Source organism: Lathamus discolor, chromosome 3 (assembly GCF_037157495.1).
Source record: "Lathamus discolor isolate bLatDis1 chromosome 3, bLatDis1.hap1, whole genome shotgun sequence".
Classification (NCBI taxonomy): Eukaryota; Metazoa; Chordata; class Aves; order Psittaciformes; family Psittacidae; genus Lathamus; species Lathamus discolor.
In genome coordinates, this window is record NC_088886.1 from 27,834,513 (window position 1) to 27,849,790 (window position 15,278).

At 42.2% G+C, this 15,278-nt stretch overlaps 1 protein-coding gene across 9 annotated transcripts in view; it reads right to left on the bottom strand.

Moving 5' to 3' along the window:
* Nucleotides 1–15,278, bottom strand: part of LPP (LIM domain containing preferred translocation partner in lipoma) — a 353,102-nt gene that overhangs the window by 81,066 nt on the left and 256,758 nt on the right. For all 9 annotated transcript variants that reach the window (XR_010611484.1, XM_065674286.1, XM_065674285.1 and 6 more), the window contains one exon: nt 6,900–7,023. Coding sequence is in view for 8 of the 9 variants with exons in the window: in XM_065674286.1 (XP_065530358.1) it covers nt 6,900–7,023 (124 nt within the window). In the remaining variant the exon portion in view is untranslated. The remainder of the gene's footprint in view (nt 1–6,899; nt 7,024–15,278) is intronic.

Genomic DNA, 15,278 nt, shown 5'->3' on the forward strand with positions numbered 1-15,278 from the left:
GGGGAGCACTCATACAACTCTTGTTGTTAATCAGCTCCTGTCTGAAGGACTATACAGATTAAGCAGCCTACAAATAGGGTGAAAAGAGGAAAAAGGAAATTTGGAAAGGTAAAAATCTGCCACAGGTCTCACAAGAGGTCAGGATGAGAAGCAGAAAAGGAAGTCAAGCATCCTGCTTGTCGGCCTTGCTCCTCAGCATAATTCTGCACTGTTTTTCCCACTGCCCAAGTCAGGGCACACAGCAAATGCACATAAGAAAACTGTATTTCTTGAATTATCAGCTCTGAGACAAATCAAGGCCTCTTTATCACACAAGCTGAGTATCTTCAACAGGATCATTTTAGTAACTCTCTTCTCCCCATGTGCATCCCCCTACAGCATACTGGAACTACAAAAGGATACCTCTAAGCTAGCAAATAGCTGTGAAAGAAACTGGTGATTCCTTTGGTAGCTTTCAGTACTTATGGTAAAATAGCAGCAAAAGTTTCTCCCCACCAGTCAGGGAAACTCCTGTGCTGTGGGGACTGACTCAGCTGGAACACAGTCCAGAAGGCAACAGGAGATGAGAGGCCCTGAAGGCACTTTTCCAATCTTAATCAGCACTGTCTGCATGGTGATAGAGACTGATAAGCTGCCAGAAGTAATTTCTTTCTATGAGACTTGAAACAGTGGTCCACAAAGAACTGTTGTGATCTTTGTGTGTGTGTTTTGCTCGGGATGTTTGGTGTGGGGTTTTTTTTTTTGGTGTTTTTTTTTTGTTTGTTTGTTTTTGTTTTTGTTTTTTTTTTTTAGTGAAAAATCAAGGGCTTTTATTTCCCATTGTGGCCAACGAACAATTTTAATAGTTTCCTCCTAATCTCCTGTAAATACTCATTTCTCCTCTACCATCCTTATCCGATTTCCACTCCACAAACTATTCTTTTATAGGGGATTTTTTTTCCAACAAATCAGACATGCTAAGGCCCAGTTAGAATTAAACTTGGCTAGGGATGTAAAAGATAACAGGAAGGGATTCTGGAGGTACATTGCAAATAAAAGACAGACTAGGGATAACATGGATCCTCTCTGGAAGCTATCAGGAGAACTGGCTGTCCTGGATTTGTAGAACGCTGAGGCTCTTAATGACTTCTTTGCCTCCATCTTCACTGACAAAGGCTCTGACTGTACCACCCAAATCTTGGAAGGCAGACACAGTGACTGTGAGAAATAAGACCTTAGGCCCACTGTAGGAGAGGATCTGGTTCAAGACCATCTTAAGAAGTTGAATGTGCACAAGTCCATGGAACCTGATGAAATCCATCCTCATGTCCTGAAGGAGCTGGCAAATGAAGTTGCTAAGCCACTGGCCATCATGTCTGAAAAAACACGGCAGTCATGTGAAGTTCCCGATGACTGAAAAAAGGGAAAAATAACCCCCATTTTCAAGAAGGGGAAAATGGAAGACCCGGGGAATTACAGACCAGTCAGTCTCACCTCTGTGCATGGCAAAATCTTGGAGCACATTATCCTGGAAGGCATGCTAAGGCACATGAAAAACAACAAGGTGCTTGGTGACAGCCAGCAGGGCTTCACTAAGGGGAAACCCTGCCTGACCAATTTGGTGGCCTTCTATGATGGGGCTACAGAACTGGTGGACACGGGTAGAGCAGTTGAAGTCATCTACCTGGACTTGTGCAAAGCATTCAACACTGTCCCACATGACATCCTTGTCTCTCAGTTGGAGAGACACCAATTCGATAGGTGGACCACTCGCTGGAAGAAGAACTGGCTGGATGGCCGCATGCAAAGAGTTGTGGTCAGTGGCTCAATGACCAGCTGGAGACCAGTAACAAGTGGTGTCCCTCAGGGATCGGCGTTTGGACCGGTCTTGTTCAACATCTTTGTCGGTGACATGGACAGTGGGATTGAGTGCGCCCTCAGCAAGTTTGCCAATGACACCAAGATGTGTGGTTTGGTTGATAACGCTGGAGGGAAGGAATGCAATCCAGAGGGACTTTGACACGCTTATGAGGTGAGCAGGTGCCAACCTTCTGAAGTTTAACCATGCCAAGTGCAAGGTCCTACACTTGAGTCAAAGCAATCCCAGGCACACCTACAGGTTGGGCAGAGAAGAGATTCAGAGCAGCCCTGCAGAGAAGGACTTGGGGGTGTTGGTCGATGAGAAAATGAACATGAGGCAGCTGCAGTGTGCACTTGCAGCCCAGAAAGCCAACCGTTTCTTGGGCTGCATCCAAAGGAGTGTGACCAGCAGGTCAAAGGAGGTGATCCTGCCCCTCTACTCTGCTCTTGTGAGACCTCACCTGGAGTATTGTGTGCAGTTCTGGTGTCCTCAACATAAAAAGGACATGGAACTGTTGGAACAAGTCCAGAGGAGGGCCACGAGGATGATCAGGGGACTGGAGCACCTCCCGTATGAAGATAGGCTGAGAAAGTTGGGGCTGTTCCGCCTGGAGAAGAGAAGGCTGCGTGGAGATCTCAGAGCAGCCTTCTAGTATCTGAAGGGGGCCTATAAGGATGCTGGGGATGGACTCTTCATTAGGGACTGTAGTGATAGGACAAGGGGTAAGGGGTTAAAACTTAAACAGGGGAACTTTAGACTGGATATAAGGACGAAATTCTTTACTGTAAGGGTGGTGAGGCACTGGAATGGGTTGCCCATGGAGGCTGTGAATGCTCCATCCCTGGCAGTGTTCAAGGCCAGGTTGGACAAAGCCTTGGGTGACATGGTTTAGTGTGAGGTGTCCCTGCAGACAGCAGGGGGTTGGAACTGGATGATGAGATCCCTTCCAACCCTAACTATTCTATGATTCTATGACTATCTACAATAGCACATTTATCAACAGGGAGGGCCATGACAGAGAGAAACCATCCCTACTGCACAGTGCATAACACATTTGGGGATCCTTTCTAATAAAAGGGGATTTGATTAAGACCAGCCAAGTACCACAGATCAGCAACTGAATCAGCAGTAAAGAAGGAAGAGTAGCTTAGACATAACAGACTTCAATTTGCTGACCTACCAAGTACTTTTCAGGAGAAGCTACTCCGTAAGTCACTCCATGCCCTACAGGAGGGTAGGAAGGGACATACACCGAAAATCAGTGCGCGTAGACTTAGTTTGATAATGTGGCCTTACCACAAAACTCTAATTAGGCAGATTACCCAACAGGTATGTTTAACTCCTAAACATTCACAGTATTTTTTTTTGTTTTTTCTTTGCTTCTTTGTTTTTTGTTGTCATCATCATTATTATTACTATTATTATTATTATATTTACTGATATTTCCATGCTTAAGCTTTGCCTTGCCAATGGCCCCTAGAGGCTTTCCCAGTGACTTGATCATGTTGCTGTGGTAAATCCAAGCAACAAACATCTGCAAAGTGTGATCTTGCTGCTCCAAAGTGTGTCTCCAGGATGGTGCTCCTGACTCTTACCATGCATCCAGGCTCCCTGGGAACACAGTATGAACCATGCTGCCAGCTCTGTGTGCTTGCATGGGCTATCACTGGCTAGAAAAGCTCCCGGACTCTGAAACCATCATCAGTAATTTCCTCCCAGGGAAGCTGGAGGGAGGTGCAGTGAGCACAGACTTGATGGAAGTGCTGACTGACCTGCTCCTGAACTCAGTTCACTCGGTGTCATGGTTTAACCCCAGTACACTTGGTCTGCCAGCAGTACCAGCTGGCACTGACAGGGCAAAGAGACAACTTCAGTGGCTCCTACTCCTCTTCCTTCCCCAGGAACCTCAGCTGTGCCCACACTGGCTCCAGAATCAAGATGGTTTGACTGAAAACCAGAGATACGGCAAGTGAAATTACAGAAGGAAGATGGTTACAGAAAAGATCCCAGGGTGCTGGTGGGCCAAGTAAAATGACCTTTCTCCAGCTTGACAGTGCAAATGTAATTACTCCAACAAATTATTTTCATGACTTAGTATAGCGCCTTGCAGCTTTCTAACAAGGTTAATTAGATTCCTCAATTCAAAACCTATCTGCTCTTAACCAACTTTTAATATGCTGAAATCCAGTTTTCTAAATTCAAACTAATAAAAATGATTAGCTGACATCTATCTCGCGTGGTACAATTACAGTGGCATTTAGACCTCAGGCAGAAGATACTTAAAGCAAATCTGAGTCAATGTCTCTGCCCATTTGTCCTTTTTCTGATTTTTTGATCAATGTGCCATATGAATCTTGTACAATCCATGCTACCATGCTAAACAAATAAAGAACAAAGGCAGAGATATTGATTGAGACAGTTAACCAAAGTTGAAAGACTCTTTTTTTCCTTCCACACTTAATTTGTTCTTTCCATATGAGCATGAAGTTACTGAAAGGCACTAGCTGACAGCTCAACTAGATGGGTATTTAGCTCTGACATAGGCAGAATTAGTACAAAATTCCTGGCCTGCACTGCCATATCAAAAAACTGCATCCACTGTGACTCCAGAGACCATCTTCCCCTGGGAGTAGCTTGGGCTAGAGCAGACCTAGGAGGATGAGGGCAGCCCACCTCTTTAATTTTATCCAACCATAAAAAGCAGTTGTGCTCCAGAACTGCTGGGTTTATGTTTTACTTGGTAGGTATATAATTAGTTGTGGCCCTGTCTCCCATATGGCGGCATGGGGCACAGCATGCTTAGATTGCTGAGGAGGAGTTCAGCCCAACATGTTTCTTTGGCACAACAAGAATTCCAAGGCTGAACACCTCTTCAGAGATGACCTGCAGTGACATAGACTCAATAAAATTAGAAGATCAATCAGGTGCAGCTTGTAATTAAATATTACCTGCCCAAGGTAGGACTAGGCTTCTTCTTTGGTTTCCATCTTTCAGCTTGCATCATGCATGATTATTCTATCTTTGATCATGGTACCAGTTACATAAACAAAACTGGCAAGATTTCTGAATGCTCTGGAGCCTCCTTTCCATTTTCTTGTCTCCTGCTAAATTAAGAACTACTGGCATGGCACTGGTCTGACCTTCCACCTGATAGCCACATTGATGACCTAACGCTGATAGACTTTATGTCCCAACCCTTAGAGCTATGCATCCCTTTGGATGAAAAACTTTGATCTACCATACTCTAAAACAGAGCAGAATCATCTTAGTGATACGGTATTATTTTGCAAAACCTGAACATTTCAGCTCCATAAATACAAGTGCTAAACAGAACTAAAGCTTCACTGCAGGAAGCAATTTCTGAGCTGTGAGGAAAATTAATCACTAGAACATCTTATCAGGGTAGGTGGTTGACTCACCATTGCTTGAAGTCTTTAAGATGAGATTAGGGTTTTTTTTTTAGTCATGATTCAATCATGTTTCTAGAAGAAACTGAGAGTAGGACATTAGGCAGTATAATGGCAAGGTCCTTTCTGATCTTGGAGCCTGTGAATCTCCAAGTTCTTTGTTCATCTGCCTACTTTCTCAGGCTACAAGGAGAACTGGGTGGGTTTTGGTTCATCAACCAGCTCCTGCCACTCACAGCTCTGCATTAAGAAAATGACTATAAACAAACCTCATGCTTCGGGGCTTCAGCCATTTGTGTGAAAGGAGTGGGGAAAAAGTTCCTCCCTCTTGTCTGCCCACACTAATGGCTAAATACCTGTCACATTTGTCTGGTTGTTGCTTTGCTTTTAAAACACTGAAGAATTAACACAAATGGACACAGGCAGAGATGAAGTCAAATGCAGCAGCACAGAAAATGCTCTCTGGTTAGCCTCTCTTCAGTCATTCTTGCTCACACCTCAGATCTGTGCTAGTCATCAACTCTGAAGACTATCAACGTTTATAGACAAGATGTTTCATCTGTTAGGGTGGAGATGGTAGAAGGTAAGGTACTGATGGAGAATGAGGACCGATATCAACCCCATCTACAAGGGCAATGTTTGTTTGATGAGAATATCTTGAACTTCTCATGTAATCAGATGCATGTTTATTAATGAAATCTTTGTCCCACCCATTTTCCAATTAAACCAAACCACAAAAGTTTCTTTAAGCCAGAAATGTTTTGGTATAACCAAAATCTACTGCAAACAGACCTAGGGGGCAATATTTTATTTTTCTTTTTCCCTGGAAATTATGAAATAAAGGAAGACAAAGAACACAAATTAATTGCCTATCCCAGTCTTTAACTCTGCAAACTATAGCAGTTTGTTTCCTTTGTTTCCTAACCACACTATCACCCAAGCCTGTAGGAAAATAAGCATACATACAAGACGAATCAGATGTGCCCATGGCCCTTGACTTTAATGTAGAGTTCACAGGCCATATCACCTGTGTTTTATATAAAGGAAAAATACATACTTTACACCTATAGATGCCTAATTCTGTTGTATACCACTTAAGAAGGAAATCTGCTTATCTTTCTCCAGGCAAAGAAGATAACATGGTTATGAGCCAATCATTTCAGATTTGTCTTCCTCGTATTTGTTAGACCCAGTTCTGGGCTAACAGGTCCTCATGTAAAACCAGCCTGGTTGACTCAAAATGGATTTCCTTTTTATCTATGCCAGCATAGAGAAAATGAAAATTGATGCCTTAGGAGCAGAACATATTTATACTGCCAGATTTTTTGCAGCTGCAATGAGAAGGGATAGGGCAGGTGGGCAAGACAGGATACCACACCTGAATTCAGCCTGGTAACCTGGGGACAGATGGTGTGAAACTGAACCAGACACTGAAAAATTCACTTCATAACCAGAAAAACTATAAACATACAGCAAGTGAGCATGAGATTTATGCTGGAATTACAGAGGAATTCCCATAGATGATTACACTTTCAGCCCAGGCATGGAAAGCAAATCCATCAATATGAATGCCACTACATTAACAGTGCAGCTGTCAGGCCTCTTTGCTACCAAACCTGGAAAATTCAGAAAGGGGCTATGGCACTGCTCACCAAAGTACTCATCAGAGGGAGGATTCTCCATGTCATACAGCATTTTCTTGGTCAGATGTTCCAGCTCATCTTCAGGCCTGAAGACAGGAGCGCTTGATGCAGGTCCAGAGCTTGGGTACCCACTCTGAAAAAAAAAGTACAGTCTGTGATGTGGTATAAAAGCATGGTACCAGGGTCTATTGGCTGTTCAGTACTGAACTTCACTCTTTGTCTTATTTTGGCTTTTTTTTCTTTTTTAAACCCAAGGGATTCATGCAAGTAAACATCTTGTTTAATGTAATGACAACTGACTTCTAAAAACATCCAGTGAAGTGCTGTATGTCCTAGAATGAGAAGTATTCTGTGACTCATAATTAGGTGTCTACTAGGTAGCACATAATAATAAACAAAGGAGAAAATTATTCCAAGGATAACCTGATACAAGCATTTTCCAAGACTGAAAAAGGTTTTGGAAGCATTTCAGTTTGGATTTGGCAAAAGCTTCCATCACTTAACAATGTAATATAAAAAATGCTAGAACAACCATCCCTGCAGTGTTGGAGTATATGGACAAAGACAGATAATCCCGATCTGCTAGTTCTGTTCTCTTCCTGTTTGTTTTGACACAAATCCTGCTGTTAACATTAGTGAGAGCGGGAGCTGGTCCACAGATTTTTAGTACTAGGGATACAAAGGTTTTAATATGTGCTTAGAAACTGAGACCTCTTGGCCTTCATATGCTAACAGCTGGCATACAGTATTTACAGTCTGTCACAGTAAGTATCCTCCCTAGAAAACAGCAGAAGTATGGGCATATTTTGAGAAGCGCAGAAATAGTCTCATGTCTAGAAGTTTCTTAAATGAAGCTAAGTTTGGTGTCCAGAATGAGAAAATCAGTCATCTAGAGATCAAAACATACTGACATCAGCTTTCCATGTGTGCACTGCTTTCCTGAAAATTAACTTATGAAATGCAACATTTCAGTAAAGCAAGTGATTTCATTGAATAATTGCTGCCTTCATCAAAGACTGGACCTTAGGTATGAAACTTATAAGCCTTAGTCTACAAGGAAACATTTTCCCATGCTCCATACCTACTTAAATGGGAAGAAAATGTAAAGTTCCCGAGGAAACAATACACTGGCCACTTCTATCTGGCTTATAGGGACTACATCTGACATGATGAATCTTTATTGAGACAGTTACGTTCAACAGAGAACGGCAGTTTTAAAGCACTGAAAGAGAATTAGCTAAATGCTTTTATGCTTTCTTCTTTCAGGCAAGGAGATTTCAAATAAGACATCAATCAATGTAGAGAAGGTCTCAGAATGGTGCTTAGCAATAGTACTTCAATCATCTACTCTCAGAAACCAAACACTTGGATGTTCCTGACCTTGTCATGCTTTTTTTTCTAGGGCCTATGCTAAGCTGTACACCATCATCTCTGCACTTGTTGACCTGCTCTATCTCACAGGCGCTGCACCCGTGAGCGCAGCAGATTACTATATCCCTTGGAAGTGCTGGATTTGCCATGCACGCACAATACAGCACTTTCAGCTGCTGCCTGCCCACCAACTGCTCTCTAAGAGTAGCAGCAGCGCACAAGGGAGATGGGGGGGCCAGTCCTTGGAAGAAAGGGCACCTGAAATAAGCTGTGGGCTGGATGAATTTCCCTGGAGGTCTGCAGGAGGTCTATTTGCTATACATTCAACCTTCCTGACTGAGAATACAGATTGTACCTACCATACATTCAGGTTTCCCCAGAGCTGTTTTCTTTTTCTGCTCATATTTTTTTTTTTTTTTTCCCTGAGCAATACTCAAGGATTTTGTGCATTTGTCCAGGATTTCTAAATGCCTAGTAGTTGTTCTGAGGAAGCTGTTGAACATCTGGAAATCCTGAATGTCAACACACAGCTCAGTAAACTCTACTGTACAAATGCAACCACGTTGATGTGTTTGGGTTACCACAACTTAGTTTTTCATGTGGGAAAACAAGCCTGCATGGTGCACAGGACTTGCATTTGCTTTCTATGTCATGTAAGTGCCATCTGTGTGGGATATATCATTTTGGTGAGGATAAGGCCATTCATATGACTAGCAGTTTCAGAGCCAGGTACTTGACCCAGCACACCCAGACACCCCTGGCAAGTGCTTTGTGGCTCTTTTTAGAAGGCTAGTCGACAACTATTTCATTAGAAATAATAAATAGCATAACCCTGAAAAAAGGTTTATTAATAAGCTAATTAAAGGTGCCAAATGTAAAGCATTTAATCTTGGAACAACCTATTTTCCCCTTTGCTCACTTGTTCCTAAGAGCCGATCATGAATCTTGCCTGAATGTATATTTTAACGCAGCAAGTGCAGTCAAGGATTTATTAGCTTGAGAAATCAATATAGCAACTGAGCCTCTTAAAATATTATTCCATCTATTGTACTTATTTCAGTTTCCATGCAGAAAGGAATGACCATTGCCACCTCATCGACTTCCCTAGACTTTGCACTGAGAAGACAGTATGGTGCGAAGCTGCTGATGGTCCCCGTGCCCATATTTCTCCCCATTAGCAATCACCAGTGTGGTACAAATGCATGGATATGACATGATCTAGCCTCTTGTGTGAGGCTCTCTCAACACATAATCTGAAACACTGCTTTTACACTTGGGCCTTATAATATAAATGAACCAAAACTGAAGGCATGAGCTGCTGTATGTTCACAGAAAAGGGAAGCAAGATACATGGAACTGAAGCAATTTGCCCATCATCACACATGGGCTCTAAGGCAAAGATAAAACCTGCATGCAGGCTGCTAACCCTAACCCATGTCCTCAGCCTGGCACACCATCCACTAGGTCTGGACTCAGCATTGCCACTCTCTGACCCAAAGCCATCACACCTGCAGACTACCACCAGCCAGGCTTTGGCAGGACACCCTGGGGTGACGGTGTGGGAAGCCTCTCCCTCTCTTTCACACCAGCTTCCCACACCTCCTGATAGGGAGGCCTGCTCATGCTTGCTTCAGTAAGGGCTTGGGCTGTGACACTTAAAATGAAAGACCAAAATCTGCAGGTTTTAAGTCCTGTCTGACTCTCTTTTGTTTTGGAGGCCACATTGCCTCATACACACAATGAATAGTCAGCTTTCATATTTTATCTACATTGCACTTTTCCAAACCAGGCAGATTTCTTATCCAGTACTCAAAGTTAGCAAAAATAACAAATGCCAACCACAACAATATGAGACACCAACTATTTTGACTAAAATGCCGTGCCTTTTTGACCAACATTTAAGCAGTGCTAGGCACATCTTTTTCCTCTTCCCATGACACATGATGACTACGTGCTTCCAGGAAAATGCATTTCATGCATATGAACATGCTGTTGAGTTTGCTGGGACATGCACGCACACAAACAGAGAGAAAAGTGTATCCTTAGCTCAATCTAAAATGCTTGTTTCAGCAAACCAGTTTCCTTCCTCCTCCTTTGTTAGGTCAGGGTAAAAATATAACTCTGGCTTTCCTCACAAAACAGAATTGTGTTGTTATTGTTTATTAAACTTCCTCTATTTTTTCCTGATCTGTACAATGATCAAGGCTGTCTAGAAATCCAATTTGCTGTCTAATCTATCACAGTTATCTTCATGCATTCTCTTTTCTCCATGATGCACACAAACATATACTTCCTTAGCTAGACACAGCTCAAAAGCTGGGTCTGTGCCGAATTGCAACATGGCCTCCCAAATTCCCTGCGCACCACTCTGTCTGGCTAACCACAGCAACATCAGGGATGATAAACTAACCCATGAAAATACAAAAAAGCCTTGGTCACCAAAAAGCCAGCAGGAAGGACCATGGTCTGGGAGCATGAGCACATGAGTGCAACCTTGGCTACTGTCAACAAAAACTGAGCAAAAACTGAGGGAAGAGCATGACTGCACTCACACATGCAGATGCAAACGCATTCATGAAAAAACACTGTCCTGCGTGCTTAATTAATAGGATGTTTAAGAAAATACAGGCATTCCCAGGGTTAAAACCTGTGATAGAAAATATCTTCATGCTACAAATGAAAGGAAGCATGTTAATTGCTTGTGCCAGTCTCAAAGCACCACAACAACATCTGGCCGCCTTCCTCATTAAAGTTCAGTTCCTAAAAAGCCAGGTCAAAAGAAGCAGTCTTGTGGAATCACTGCGTAACTATTTTGGTACATGAAGTTGATACTTGTTTCAGGGCTTCTACGGCATATGTTTTCTACTCTGGACCTCACCGGTAGTCAGCTGTCTCAGATGTAATGGCTGCCCAGAAAAAGGAGCTCTGCAGTTGATGCGGTGCATTCACCAACATGAATCTTTCCCATCCACATATAAATATTTACCCAAATGGGTAAAAACCTCAGCCCAAAATCTACAGAGAAATCTAAAATGATGCTGTGACGAATGCACCGTGACTCAGAGTGCACTGCATGTGGTCATTTTCCTTGTCCATTTGCAAATGTTGTAGAAGAAGCTGCTCTCTCTGAGAGAAAATAACTTCAATTACATGTTCCCTATTACAGAAACGTGGAAATTATCTTCTTTTCAGAAGGTAGAATTAGCCCAATTTGGAATTGAAAGGCAGCCAGAAACATCTTTCACTGGTACTTACTTTCCCTTTCATTTTTTCTTTCTTGTTCATCTCCAGAAAGTTAGCACATTCCTTCCACTTCACTCACCAAAACTGATCATCAGTTAAATAAACAGTTAAATAGCAGAACAGCACATTTCTTATTCAAAAGCCTCCAAAAGACCCTACTTTTTCATTCAAGTTATTGACTGTCCAAAAACATCACAAACTTTCAGACCAAAAATTCCAGTGCGGTGCCACAGGATCATAGCATCAACTAGGTTGGAAAAGACCTTTAAGATCATCAAGTCCAGACATCTCTCATAAGTCACGCTCCCAAGAAATATCAAGACTGCCTGCAGCTGTAATTCAGTTTATAATTAAGGCCAACTGATCGCTCTTACAGAGGAGAGGCACTGGAAAAAAATATTTTATTTCTTGATTTATTTCCCCCAGCAAAAAACTACAGCTGCCAGAGTACATACAGATTCCTGAAAAGACGATTCTGCATGGATTCCATGTGACACACGCATTCCTGGGTTTACTCCTGGTCAGGGAATAATCCATGGAGATCCTTTGAAAAAGCTGCCCTGCATGAGGAGATACTCACTGACAGCCAGTGACCTCTTGCCTATACCCGCAGTTCAAAATCACAAAACTTTGGGCAGGCAGGAGTGAGGTCTCCTCTGGGACATGCCAGAGGGGGACAAGACACCAGTTCCCTTGCTACCTACCTGCCCTCCCACCACTTCCTGCAGCAAACCAGCAATCCAGAATAGTCAGTTCTGGCAGCAGAGCCCTCGTTTGTTAAACACTGGCTTGCTTTGAAATAGGACAGCTCTGTAACGACTTCAAAGCTCTAGAGGATATTTTTCTTTATTTTTAGACTTCATTATTGCAACCGTATCCTTACTTAGCTATCCATGCACATTCCCTGTCCTATTCTAATCCCGCTAAGCTCCTAGTTTCAACAATCTCGTGTCATTAAGTTACATGGAATCTGAATAATAATAACAATAAAATTATTTTTCTTTGTTTTAACTTCACAGCCTGCAACTTTGCCCAAATGTCTCTTTTTCTTGCACTGTGAAACTGGGATGCAGACAGGTAGAAGGGGAGGTATTTTGTTGATGGTTTAAAAAACAAGACAATAGAGCCAGAATGCAAGATCATTACATAGTTGGGAACTTCCACCTCATAGAGATGCTTATTTTGACTCTCCAGAGCACAGCTTTTAGCTCATAGTCATGAAACCAAAATCTTAGTCTCTGTGTATTGACAGCGAATTCAATACGATCACCATACATGCACTCTTAATTACTCGGTAAAATGGGTTTAACAATATTTCTCTCTTTATTAATCAGTACCTGCAAATCCACCCAAGCTTCTGCAATGCAAGTGACTACAGAGACTGTTTTATTAATCATCAAGCACAGTAACAAATGAGCATGACTGTTTTGTCCTTGGATTGTTTGTATGCTATTATATGCAAACAGACTAAGCAGCTTTTCTTGCTATTCTTCACGTTCTCACTAATGTTTTGAATCTGGAAAGGCTGGTTATTTTTGCTAGGTATTACAGAAGTTGGATAATCTGTAAACACTGCTATCTGCTGCTTGCTTCTGCATTGAACCCAGCTGTGTTAAATGACAGCTTCCACTTCTATTATGGAAAGCTGACGTTTCTGCTGCAGACTGTGGTTTGTTTATATATTCAGAGTTAAGAGGAGATGAGCTAGATTTTTGTGGAGCAACACTGGCCATTTCTCATTAGAAAAAGCAAACTAAACAGATCTCCAAGTAATAAATCGCTTACATGTTATCTCAGGAAGCAGTAGATTCAAACTGTATTTCAGATAAGAACACCTATAAAATATTACATTTTAATGTCCCATTGGTGCTTAAATGTATATACAGAAGCAACTGCAGTAGTGTCTGATCCTGCCTGGGGCCTCTTGGCCTTATCATTACACAAAAACGCTTTACTTGTCTAGGCTTATCTCATATGAAAAGGGGACCAGTCTGCTTTGCTTTATATTTTCCTATTAACCCCACTTACTTTGGTAACAGATATTTTAGGCACTATTTAAAAAAGTCAGGAACACAAGGCACAGGCTGGATGGTACGACTGAGAGGGTGAATGAGGTATCGCCATTATACCAATATATGGATGAAGACATTGGATCATTTTAGAGCTATGATTTTGGCTGGAAGAGCTTGGTCTGCTTCATAAAATAACATCAGGAGGTCCTATGCTAATTTGTCTGTTTATTTCAAGATTGAAGGCTTTATTCTGTTTAGAGCTGCTTGCCTTGTCACGTCTTTCTGGGCTCAGAGTCCAGCACTCTCTTACTCCCATGTATCATCACCAGCAGTAAAAGCCCTATAAACCCTTATCAACACCCCTCTTCTTTGTGTCACAATACAGCAGGCTTCCAGGACTCCCTTCAAATTGTTAATTAATTAAGAATTATATTTACTGCTTTCAGCAGGTCAAAATCTGCATTTCAGAGTGGGAGCCATAAGCATCTATAGGACATGACAGTCTCAAAGCTTAGTCCCAAGCTTCACAGGAAAATGCTGCAGAAGGGTTTGAATTTGCTTCTTGTCACCTTGGCTCTACATCCTGGGGTACATAGTGCCAGCTAGGGCTTCTTGCCTGGGGAGACGATGAGCCTCAAGACCTGTACAGAGCTCCCTTGTGTAAATCCAAGGTAGCACTTCCGAATGACATTGAGCCATAGGGGACTCTGGTCACAGCAAGTGGCATTCCAAAGAGGGACTCAGTCTCCCCACCAACCAAGCCATATCCCCATCTTATAGGACAAGCACACGGGCACACCTAATAAAAATCGGAATGCTCCAACATTCATACTGATGAAAAGAGGTGTTTTTGCTGACACAGTACACAACTATCCCAGAAGATTCTTTGCCACAATGAAATGATCTAAAAAATGTACCCTACTTCCAAAACCCGCCCTTTCAGAAGTAGCCCTAAACCACAAGCAAATAATTGAGCTTTGTCCTTTCTTAAGGTCTTCATTTGCAAAGCGCTTCATAAAGGCAGAACGCAACCGTTCTTTTCAGACAATGAAAAATGACACCACACAATGGGCTTACACACACCTCTGGTGCAGTGCTTTCTCTGTGGACCACAGCTATGAGGGAGCTCACCACCATTCACCATGTGGTGCTGGGGGTTGGACTGGGTGTTTGTGCAATGTGCACCACCTGCCCTGTGGTTCAGGTTCATCGCCTGTTGAAAAAACTGGCTGTCCCAGCTGCAGTCCCTTGTCAGGTAACAAAAACAGAAGTGCTGGGGCATCACTTGTTTCAAAAGCAAAATAAACCTCACAATTTTAATGGTACTAATTTTGCATGTGAAACTTGCATTCATACTGTATTAACAGTTTAAATATAGCTTTCTTGCCAGATGCCTGAATATGCTAAAAAAGATACTTAAAATATGCAAATTTGGTTTCTGTTTTAATACACAAAGAAACTTAAAATCACATCACTTTCCATCATCAATACAGGTTTCAATCTAAGGTTTTTCATGTGAAAACCGTAACAGCAAACAAATGGTTAACCAAATGTGTTTAACCCACTATCTATAGTTTCACTTTTAGTCAGCTGTGACATGGGCCATTACACTTCCCAGGACACCAGTGACTTAAATGAAGACTACATATTTTGCTTAGCATTAAAAGATTATATAAATAATTTACAGAAGAAAAAGCTTCTTAGGCTGGAGTGGGTGCTTGCTTCAACATCCATAGCATTGGAGGGCAGGATTCCTGAGTTT